The sequence below is a fragment of the Schistocerca gregaria genome, chromosome 10, assembly GCF_023897955.1.
Source record: "Schistocerca gregaria isolate iqSchGreg1 chromosome 10, iqSchGreg1.2, whole genome shotgun sequence".
NCBI lineage: Eukaryota > Metazoa > Arthropoda > Insecta > Orthoptera > Acrididae > Schistocerca > Schistocerca gregaria.
Window position 1 is genome coordinate 65,058,744 of NC_064929.1, and position 12,290 is coordinate 65,071,033.

At 46.1% G+C, this 12,290-nt stretch overlaps 1 protein-coding gene across 1 annotated transcript in view; it reads right to left on the reverse strand.

Annotated features, from left to right (window-relative positions):
• Window positions 1–12,290, reverse strand: part of LOC126293582 (aminopeptidase N-like) — a 217,492-nt gene that overhangs the window by 18,052 nt on the left and 187,150 nt on the right. The window contains exon 15 of the mRNA XM_049986857.1: window positions 9,751–9,891. Within this exon, the coding sequence (XP_049842814.1) occupies window positions 9,751–9,891 (141 nt within the window). The remainder of the gene's footprint in view (window positions 1–9,750; window positions 9,892–12,290) is intronic.

Sequence of the window (12,290 nt, forward strand, 5' to 3'; positions counted from 1 at the left end):
AGAACTGAGTGGAGAGCCCACCGAAAGATGAACTCTGAGCAAATGTGAAATCAGGAAGGTGTACTGAACTGTGAAAAAAAAGCAAAATAGAAAGTGTGAACAGTCTAAGGATTGTTGTTGTTGTTGTCTTCAGTCCTGAGACTGGTTTGATGCAGCTCTCCATGCTACTCTATCCTGTGCAAGCTGCTTCATCTCCCAGTACCTACTGCAACCTACATCCTTCTGAATCTGCTTAGTGTACTCATCTCTCGGTCTCCCTCTACGATTTTTACCCTCCACGCTGCCCTCCAATGCTAAATTTGTGATCCCTTGATGCCTCAAAACATGTCCTACCAACCGATCCCTTCTTCTAGTCAAGTTGTGCCACAAACTTCTCTTCTCCCCAATCCTATTCAATACCTCCTCATTAGTTACGTGATCTATCCACCTTATCTTCAGTATTCTTCTGTAGCACCACATTTCGAAAGCTTCTATTCTCTTCTTGTCCAAACTAGTTATCGTCCATGTTTCACTTCCATACATGGCTACACTCCAAACAAATACTTTCAGAAACGACTTCCTGATACATAAATCTATATTCGATGTTAACAAATTTCTCTTCTTCAGAAACGCTTTCCTTGCCATTGCCAGTCTACATTTTATATCCTCTCTACTTCGACCATCATCAGTTATTTTACTTCCTAAATAGCAAAACTCCTTTACTACTTTAAGTGTCTCATTTCCTAATCTAATTCCCTCAGCATCACCCGATTTAATTTGACTACATTCCATTATCCTCGTTTTGCTTTTGTTAATGTTCATCTTATATCCTCCTTTCAAGACGCTGTCCATTCCGTTCAACTGCTCTTCCAAGTCCTTTGCTGTCTCTGACAGAATTACAATGTCATCGGCGAACCTCAAAGTTTTTACTTCGTCTCCATGAATTTTAATACCTACTCCAAATTTTTCTTTTGTTTCCTTTACTGCTTGCTCAATATAAAGATTGAATAACATCGGGGAGAGGCTACAGCCCTGTCTCACTCCCTTCCCAACCACTGCTTCCCTTTCTTGTCCCTCGACCCTTATAACTGCCATCTGGTTTCTGTACAAATTGTAAATAGCCTTTCGCTCCCTGTATTTTACCCCTGCTACCTTCAGAATTTGAAAGAGAGTATTCCAGTCAACATTGTCAAAAGCTTTCTCTAAGTCTACAAATGCTAGAAACGTAGGTTTGCCCTTTCTCAATCTTTCCTCTAAAATAAGTCGTAAGGTCAGTATTGCCTCACGTGTTCCAACATTTCGACGGAATCCAAACTGATCCTCCCCGAGGTCTGCATCTACCAGTTTTTCCATTCGTCTGTAAAGAATTCGCGTTAGTATTTTGCATCCGTGGCTTATTAAACTGATAGTTCGGTAATTTTCACATCTGTCAGCACCTGCTTTCTTTGGGATTGGAATTATTATATTCTTCTTGAAGTCTGAGGGTATTTCGCCTGTCTCATACATCTTGCTCACCAGCTGGTAGAGTTTTGTCAGGACTGGTTGTCCCAAGGCCGTCAGTAGTTCTAGTCTAAGGATGGGAAGTCCAATACAGAGGTATCTGAGAGAGCACTGGTGTCATGGTTAAGTGGTCACAGTGTTGGACTGCCAAGTGGGCAAGCCGCATTCAAACCTCAATTGCTCTGCAAACAATTTTTTTTTTTTTTGCTTGCTGTATTCAAATCTGTGCCTGCGTTGTAGTGTAGCATACATTTTCAACAGTGACCTGTAAGGAAGGCAGTTAGCAGCTGAAAGGAACTGGCTTTCAAATGGGAACAGCAATGTTTGATGACAAGGCAACAAGTCAACCGAATCCTGCATACATGGCATTAGTAGCAGTACGTGTGTTATATGTTTAGAATCTCTTACCGACACACAAAATTTGTACCCCTGGTAAGTGAGTGAGATATGCCTTCTTGTCCAATTAGGTGTTTGTATGATGAATAACGTAATAGTTTGTCACATAATCTGCAATAAATGAATGCAACAGTTTCACAATCACAGTCTGTGCTGTGTCAAACATACGTATTTAATATTTTTGAAGCTGCATTCCATTTTGGAAATTCAGACTCTTGAAGTCGTTTCTTGTAACATAGTTCTCACCCTTTATTTGTTGTTTTCATTTCTGTGATATACACTCCTGGAAATGGAAAAAAGAACACATTGACACCGGTGTGTCAGATCCACCATACTTGCTCTGGACACTGCGAGAGGGCTGTACAAGCAATGATCACACGCACGGCACAGCGGACACACCAGGAACCGCGGTGTTGGCCGTCGAATGGCGCTAGCTGCGCAGCATTTGTGCACCGCCGCCGTCAGTGTCAGCCAGTTTGCCGTGGCATACGGAGCTCCATCGCAGTCTTTAACACTGGTAGCATGCCGCGACAGCGTGGACGTGAACCGTATGTGCAGTTGACGGACTTTGAGCGAGGGCGTATAGTGGGCATGCGGGAGGCCGGGTCGACGTACCGCCGAATTGCTCAACACGTGGGGCGTGAGGCCTCCACAGTACATCGATGTTGTCGCCAGTGGTCGGCGGAAGGTGCACGTGCCCGTCGACCTGGGACCGGACCGCAGCGACGCACGGATGCACGCCAAGACCGTAGGATCCTACGCAGTGCCTTAGAGGACCGCACCGCCACTTCCCAGCAAATTAGGGACACTGTTGCTCCTGGGGTATCGGCGAGGACCATTCGCAACCGTCTCCATGAAGCTGGGCTAAGGTCCCGCACACCGTTAGGCCGTCTTCCACTCATGAACCAACATCGTGCAGCCCGCCTCCAGTGGTGTCGCGACAGGCGTGAATGGAGGGACGAATGGAGACGTGTCGTCTTCAGCGATGAGAGTCGCTTCTGCCTTGGTGCCAATGATGGTCGTATGCGTGTTTGGCGCCGTGCAGGTGAGTGCCACAATCAGGACTGCATATGACCGAGGCACACAGGGCCAACACTCGGCATCATGGTGTGGGGAGCGATCTCCTACACTGGCCGTACACCTCTGGTGATCGTCGAGGGGACACTGAATAGTGCACGGTACATCCAAACCATTATCGAACCCATCGTTCTACCATTCCTAGACCGGCAAGGGAACTTGCTGTTCCAACAGGACAATGCACGTCCGCATGTATCCCGTGCGACCCAACGTGCTCTAGAAGGTGTAAATCAACTACCCTGGCCAGCAAGATCTCCGGATCTGTCCCCCATTGAGCATGTTTGGGACTGGATGAAGCGTCGTCTCACGCGGTCTGCACGTCCAGCACGAACGCTGGTCCAACTGAGGCGCCAGGTGGAAATGGCATGGCAAGCCGTTCCACAGAACTACATCCAGCATCTCTACGATCGTCTCCATGGGAGAATAGCAGCCTTCATTGCTGCGAAAGGTGGATATACACTGTACTAGTGCCGACATTGTGCACGCTCTGTTGCCTGTGTCTATGTGCCTGTGGTTCTGTCAGTGTGATCATGTGATGTATCTGACCCCAGGAATGTGTCAATAAAGTTTCCCCTTCCTGGGACAATGAATTCACGGTGTTCTTATTTCAATTTCGAGGAGTGTATCTATGTGAGACCTTCCGTGGTCTCACTAGTCCACATGTTTACTTGCGACAGTAATGTATGCTTACCACATGACTCATATTCTATAACCAATGTATAGTATGACAACTGCCCAGAGTAGTGAGAAAGAGAGAGAGAGAATAAACATTTCAATGACCGAATGGGCAGTTAATAAAGCAGTGAAAAAAATGAAAATAAATATAACCAACACGAGGGAGTTTCTAACCCAGCTCGTCCGCTGTTTGTCCAACACCTTGACTACTTAACGACAACGGCATGGTCGTTCGCCAGCGCTCAATATACACTACTGGTAATTAAAATTGTTACACCACGAAGATGACGTGCTACAGACGCAAAATTTAACCGACAGGAAGAAGATGCTGTGATGTGCAAGTGAGTGGCTTTTCAGAGCATTCACATAAGATTGGCGCCGGTGGCGACACCTACAACGTGCTGACATGAGGAAAGTTTCCAATCAATTTCTCATACAGCTGACCGGCGTTGCCTGGTGAAACGTTGTTGTGATGCCTCGTGTAAGGAGGATAAAAGCGTACCATCACGTTTCCGACTTTGATATAAGTCGGATTGTAGCCTATCGCGATTGCGGTTTATCGTATCGTGACATTGCTGCTCGCGTTGGTTGAGATCCAATGACTGTCAGCAGAATATGGAATCGGTGGGTTCAATAGGGTAATACAGAACGCCGTGCAGGATCCCAACGGCCTCGTATCACTAGCAGTCGAGATGACAGGCATCTTATCCGCACAGCTGTAACGGATCGTGCAGCCACGTCTCGATACCTGAGTCAACAGATGGGGACGTTTGCAAGACAACAACCATCTGCACGAACAGTTCCACGGCGTTTGCAGCAGCATGGACTATCAGCTCGGAGACCGTGGCTGCGGTTACCCTTGACGCTGCATAACAGACAGGAGCGCCTGCGATGGTGTGCTCAACGACGAAACTGGGTGCACGAATGGCAAAAGTCATTTTTTCGGATGAATCCAGGTTCTGATTACCGCATCACGATGGTCGCATCCGTGTTTGGCGACATCGCGGTGAACGCACATTGGAAGCATGTGTTTGTCATTGCCATACTGGCGTACCACCCAGCGTGATGGTTTGGGGTGCCATTGGTTACAATGTCTCGGTCACCTCTTGTTCGCATTGACGGCACTTTGAACAGTGGACGTTTTATTTTAGATGTGTTACAACTCGTGGCTCTACCCTTCATTCGACCCCTGCGATACCCTACATTTCAGCAGGATGATGCACAACCGCACGTTGTATGTCCTGTACGGTCCTTTCTGGATACAGAAAATGTTCGACTGCTGCCCTGGCCAGCACATTCTCCAGACCTCTCACCAACTGGAAACGTGTGGTCGATGGTGGCCGAGCTACTGGCTTGTCACAATACGCCAGTCACTACTCTTGATAAACTGTGGTATCGTGTTAAAGTTGCATGGGCAGAAGTATCTGTACACGCCATGCAAGCTCTGTTTGACTCAATGCCCAGGCGTATCAAGGCCGTTATTAAGGCCAGAGGTAGTTGTTCTGCATACTGATTTGTCAGGATCTATGCACCCAAATTGCGTGAAAATGTAATCACATGTCAGTTCTAGTATAATATATTTGTCCAATGAATACCCGTTTATCATCTGAATTTCTTGTCGATGTACGAATTTTAATGGCCAGTAGGATACAACTTGTTAAGCTGGGGACTTTTCCTCGGTGGGAAGTCTCGGAAGTGCAGTTGAACGGAATGGACAATGCCTTGAAAGGAGGACAAAAATTGAACACGAACAAAAATTAAAAAAAAAAAGTAGCCGAATAAAATCAGGTGCTGCTGAGGGTAGTGGATTAGGAAACGAGACCTAAACGCAGCAGATGAGTTTGGCTGTTTGTGCAACAAACTAACTGGTGATGGACCAGGTATAAAGTACAGAAAACGTACGCTGGCAATAGGAAGAAAAGCTTTTCTGAAGAGCAACTTGTTAACATCATATATACAACTTTTGACAATGAAGTTTGATGAATAGTCCTGTAACATAGATGAAGTATGAACTGCAGTTACTTTCCTGTCCTTCGAAATAGTCACCTCCCACAACTATGTACCACTGAGCTTTGCAATACATGTCCACGATATTGGCTGTGTGTGGTTGAGCGTTGCTGTGGACAAAAACCCAGGAACCTTGTTCTGTGTACTGAGGTCGTACCCTGCATAAACGTTGCATGAAACTGGTCAAAATTTCAAAGTACCTCGTAGCGTTCAACGTCGACCCTCAGGAGGAAATTTCTTGTGGATAATGCCTTGACTGTCGAAAAAGGTGATGGGCATCGTTTTGATGCGTGAGTTTTCGGCTCTGACCTATATCCGGTGAGGTGATGTCGGAGAACGCCATTTCATGCTTTGCCATTTCATTTCAAGGTTGTGCCAGAGACACCAGGTTTCATCCCCAGTGACAACATGGTTGAAGAAATTGGGTGTTGCAACCACCGTGTCGACAAAATCCAGTGAAGCCTCTAAATGTGCCTGCTTCTGAGTGGCACAAGACGACAACACATTTTCCTCTTCTGTAACTCCTGAATAGGAATTTGTCGCTCGGATTCATGGTTCGTGTGCAGTTCATCCACTATCATGTGCACAGTTAACAGACGGTCGTTCGTGATTAATATTCTCACTACCTCAATGTTTTCGTCACAGACAGCGGTCGTCAGTCGTCTGCTACAGGGATTGTCAGAAACACTTTCCCAGCCTCCTCGAAAACGGGCTAACCACTCGTACACACACTTCATGGACAGTGCTTGATACCTATAAACATGTACAAGCACTGCACACTTGTATTGCCAAGCTTAAAACAAAACTTTAAATTGATCCCTTGGTCGTTCATTGTCCTGTTCTCAGTTCAGAACCAACGAACTAAACAAGCACTTCGTCCAACAGGTCTAACACAGAACACACACGATGCTCAACTGAACTGCGGTGGGGGCAGGCTGTCAACAAAGGCCGCCACGCAGGTGCAGCGTTACGAGTCGCCAGTGTTGCCTGATCGACCGTTCCGACTTCATTCGCCTTATTGACAAAGGTTGTAGATTTAAGTGTTGGGCACTCATTTCTGAAGGTATTTGTCTGGATAATGATAGAAGCTGAAGATATGAATTAAAATTTGTGCCACAGCTGCAGCTCAAACCCAGGTCTCCTTGCGTACTGCGCATGTATGCTAGCCATTACATCACTGCAGCAGTATACGTAACACAGTTGCACGGACGACCCTAGTCCAATGCCCTCCCTACGCAAACTTCAATTCCTGTCTTCAGTGCATTTTTCCATTACTAAATCATCAATACTGCCGAGGCTCTCCAGTACTGGAATTGCACCCCAGCTCTGGATGTAATGGGGAAAGCCTGCCTATACCTCATACATAAATGATCTATAGATCTAACAATGGAAAATCCAGGATGGAGTGTAACAATACCTATTCATGGGCTATCTAGAGGAATCCTTCTTAAAAACCCAGAATCCTAAACCCGTCACCTGGATCATATTCATTGATGACATCTTTGCTATCTGGATTGAAGGTGAGGACACCTTATTCACATTCCTCCAGAACCTCAACAACTACTCCCCCATTTGCTTCACCTGGTCCTACTGAACCCAACAAGCCACCTTCCTAGATATTGACCTCCACCTCAGACATGGCTACATCAGTACCTCCATCCTTATCAAACTTACTAACCACCAGCAATACCTCCACTACGACAGCTGCCACCCATTCCATACCAAGAAGTCCCTTCCATACAGCCTAGCCACCCGTAGTCATTGCACCTCCTACGACAAGCAGTCCCTCTGGAAATATACCCACTGAAGCCTTCACTGACCATAATTATCCTCCCATCCTTGCACAAAAACAAATCTCCTGTCCCTTATCTTTACAGTCTCCCACCACCTCCAAAAGCCCCACAGTCTGGTCACAGAGGAGCATTCCCCTCATAACTCAGTACCATCTGGCAGTGGGGCAGCTGAATTACATTCTCTGCCAGGGTTCGATTATCTCTCGTCGTGCCCTCAAATGAGAAATGTCCTGCCCATTATCCATCCCACCCCTCCTACCATGGTATTCCATCGTCCACCAAACCTACACAGTATACTTGTCCACCCTTAAACAACCCCTGCTCCCAATCCCTTACTTCATGGCTCATACCCCTGTAATAGACCTAGATGCGAGACCTGTCCCATACATCCTTCTACCACCACCTACTCCAGTTCGGTCACTAACATCACCTATCCCATCAAAGGCAGGGCTAACTGTGAAACCAGTCATGTGATCTATAGGCTAAGCTACAAACCACTGTGCTGCATTCTATGTAAGCATGACAACCAACAAGCTGTCTGTCTGCATGAATGGCCACCAACAAACTGTGGCCAAAAGGCAAGTGGACCACCCTGTTGCTGAACATGCTAGCAAATGTGATATTCCTCATCTCAATGATTGCTTCATAGCCTGTGCCATACGGATGCTTCCCACCAACACCAGCTTTTCAGAATTGCACAGGTGGGAACTGCAATACATCCTGCGTTCCCACAACCCTCCTGGCCTCAACCTTCACCCATCCAGCCCCCTCCCTGTTCCCATTCCAGCATTACACAGCCGTCATTTCACCGCCACACCCAGTCTTTTAATTTCTTTTTAGTTCTGTTACTTACCCCCTCTGCACCTTCTCTCCTGCCCTCCGTCTAAACTGCAGCACTTCACTGTCCGCCACTCCCACCATACTATCCCTACCCCTCCCCGCCCCAGCCTCCTCCTGAATCCCACCCAGTCGCCATTCCCATCATGCACTGGTGCTGCTGCTCGCATTGTAGATTCAGTTCTCTAAGACTGCAGACATGTGTGCAAGTTGCGTTTGCGTGAGTGTGTGTGTGTGTGGGTGGGTGTCTACTGCTGACAAAGGCCTTAATGGTTTAAAGCTACAATTGGGTGAATCTTTTCATTGTGCTTATCACGACTCAGCATCTCCGCTATATGGTGAGTAGTAACTTTCCTCTCTGGTATTGATCAATAGATCTGATATATTTGAATTTTCCTTGAGACATATGAGTCTCAGCTTCATCAATGATAGTGATGGAAAGTGAAGAAATTAATTAAAATTTGTGCCACCCCTGAGACTCGAATCTGGGGCTCCTTTGTTGCTAGTTAGATGTGCTAGTCATTATACTAGCACAGCAGTATAGGTAACACATCTGGAGTGCAGCCTTGTATGGAAATGGCATGTAGACTATAAAAAGTTCAGGCACAAAGAGAATAGAAGCTTTTGTTATTGTTTTTGGGGGAGGAGGCCAGACTGCGAGGTCATCGGTCTCATCGGATTAGGGAAGGTCGGGGAAGACAGTCGGCCATGCTCTTTCAAGGGAACCATCCTGGCATTTGCCTGGAGCGATTTAGGGAAATCACGGAAAACCTGAATCAGGATGGCTGGACCCAGGATTGAACCATAGTCCTCCCGAATGTGAGTTCAGTGTTCTAGCCAATGCGCCACCTCGCTCGGTAATAGATGCTTTTGAAATGTGCTGCTACAGAAGGATGCTGAAGATTGGGTGGGTAGACTGGGTAATTCTTGAGGAGGCACTGAAGAAAAATGGTGTGAAAAGAAATTTGTGGCACTACTTGACTAACAGAAGGGAGTCGTTGATAGGACACATTCTGAAATCACAAATTTCATACAGGAGGGAAGTGGGGGGAGGAAAACATCGTAGTGGAAGAACCAAGAGATGAATACAGTCAGCAGAGTCAGGAGCATATCGGTTGCAGTAGTTATTTGGAGATGAAGAGGCTTGTACAAGATAGAGTAGCATGGAAACCTGTATTAAAACCAGTCTTCCAACTGAAGACCTCAACAATGGAGTGTACTCAGCCTAGTGAGGCCAACTGAGGAACTATCCGACTGAATATCGTGGTTCCAAAGTCGAGAAACCCAACAATGACCGGGACAGTGGTGTGCTGACTAGACGCCCCTACATACCACATTCAGTGACGCCATTGGCAGAGGGGCCGATTGGTCCGAATAGGGCCAGAGTGTGGAACTTTACTTTTACCAATTCCTGACTTACCCTCATAACATGTGATATCTTACTTGGATGGAAATTGGAAACAATATTGACGTTGCAGGTACTCACACTGCTTTGACCTCGTCATTGTGCTGCTTCAGGTAGCTCAGTGCAAACTGTGCGCCTTGAGGACTGGAGATGACGCTGCTGAAGACGGTCTGCACATCCTGTAGGCGAACACCGTCCTTCTTCACTGCCTTCTCGAGGAAGCTGCGTGCACACGTGTAATGGAATGTAGTTTTCCCAATGCATGCAGTTCTCAAACCAATGGTTACAATACTTAGGAGACACTACAACACTAGAACGTTTATAATGAAACAACACTTTGAGTGTGTTTTTGGCTCATCGTCATTCAATGCCTAGGTTATTAACACCCTTAATAAAATAATCAAAAACAAATTAGGTTAAAATGTCTAAAATACTGGAAAGAGAAAAGAGACTGTTTTACTTAAAATTACACTCACTGTCTCCCATCACACGTTCACCAGCAAAATCACACAATCACATGTCTTCTACAAAATCAAACAATCGAAAATCCAGGGGAGATGCTGAGTCGCAGACGGTCACAACAAACAGTGTGTCACAAAATAACTTGAGTCTGGAATCAGCTGCAAGAGACTGTGGTCATGCGTGTGTGAGTTGTATTTGCTTGAGTGTGTGTGTATACCTGTCGTCTATTTCTGACAAAGGGCTTGCTGGGCGAGAGCTTATTTTGTGACAGTCTTTTTGTTGTGCTTATCTGCGACTCATCATCTCCGCTGTATGGTGAGTAGCAACTGTCCTTTTTCTCCTCTACAATTACCACAGATTTGGTCAAATGCTCTATTACAACATAGATAACCCGAGATAAAGACTACAGTTAGTGCACAGAGATAAGTGGCTGGCTGATCACACAAAACCGTGTTGCAATATGGCAGAGTGCGACAGCTACCACTTGCTGAAACAACCAACACTAGCACTACCGATGTTTCAGAATCAGATTCTTTGCTTGTCATTCATTATGTGCAATACACTTCCAATGCCATAGTTGCATATTTTTTTCTTGCACATTCTGAGTAACTACTATTTTGTCACTTTGCAATTTCATTTCCACAAGGCCTATATTTTCAATTCTGTTTCATGTTTACATAACATCCAACATCTTGCTCAAATTCTATTTTGCATATTTGCAGTCCATACAACATCATTGTATTACTGTCCTATCAATATTTCTAGAATCAGAGCTTAATGTTTTGTCGCACCAAAAGATTTATAGTGCAATAGAATTTACGAGGCTCGTCCACAAAGTAGGTTCTGTTTCTGTTTCTAACCACGGTAGCGCTACGATCGCAGTTCCGAACATGCGCGGCAGTTACTCTGACTCTGGCTTTTGGGGCAAGGGTGGAAGCATTTCTGAAATGTCTAAATTTGTAAGCAGTTTGTGTGCCGCCATGGTTAAAGTATAGCATGTGTGGCGAAATGGCGTTGTCCAAAACCTGCACCAAGGCAACTGTAGTGCACCAAGTGCCATAGATGACAGGGGTGAACAATGGCTGTGGAAATCTGTATGGTTAAATAAATGGGCAACTATTGAGCAGACTGATCATTCAGATGACCAAGGGGCTGCCAATGGCGTCTCCTCAATGACAGTTCAGCAGACGCCTGCTTCACGCACCCATGCTGACTGCTTTTCTTCAGCGATAAAGGCTGGAATGTGCACAGCAGCATCACTATTGGACACCACTAGAGTAGCCTTTTCAAATGAATCACGTTTTATACTCCATCAGACAGTAACCAGACACCTCACAATAACTGTCAGAAGTGTCCAGGCCGGAGGAGGAAGCGTTATAGACGTTTGCAGCAGCGTGGACTATCAGCTCGGAGACCATGGCTGTGGTTACCTGTGACGCTGCATAACAGACAGGAGAGCCTGCGATGGTGTACTGGACGACGAACCTGGGTGCACGAATAGCAAAACGTCATTTTTTCGGATGAATCCAGGTTCTGTTTACAGCATCATGACGGTCGCATCCGTGTTTGGAGACATCGAGGTGAATGCGCATTGGAAGCGTGTATTCGTCATCGCCATACTGGTGTATCACCCGGCGTGATGGTATGAGGTGTAATTGGTTACACGTCTCGGTCACCTCTTGTTCGCATTGACGGCACTTTGAACAGTGGACGTTACATTTCAGATCTGTTACGACCTGTGGCTCTACCCTTCATTTGATCCCTGAGAAACCCTTCATTTCAGCAAGATAATGCACGACCGCATGTTGCAGGTCCTGTACGGGTCTTTCTAGATACAGAAAATGTTCGACTGCCGCCCTGGCCAGCACATTCTCCAGATCTCTCACCAACTGAAAATGTCTGGTCAATGGTGGCCTAGCAACTGGCTCGTCACAATACGCCAGTAACTACTGTTGATGAACTGTGGTATCGTGTTGAAGCTGCATGGGCAGCTGTACCTGTACACGCCATCGAAGCTCTGTTTGACTCAGTGGCCAGGCGTATCACGGCCGTTATTAAGGCCAGAGGTGGTTGTTCTGGGTACTGATTTCTCAGGGTATATGCAACAAAATTGCGTGAAAATGTAATCACACTTCACTTCTAGTATAATATATTTGTCC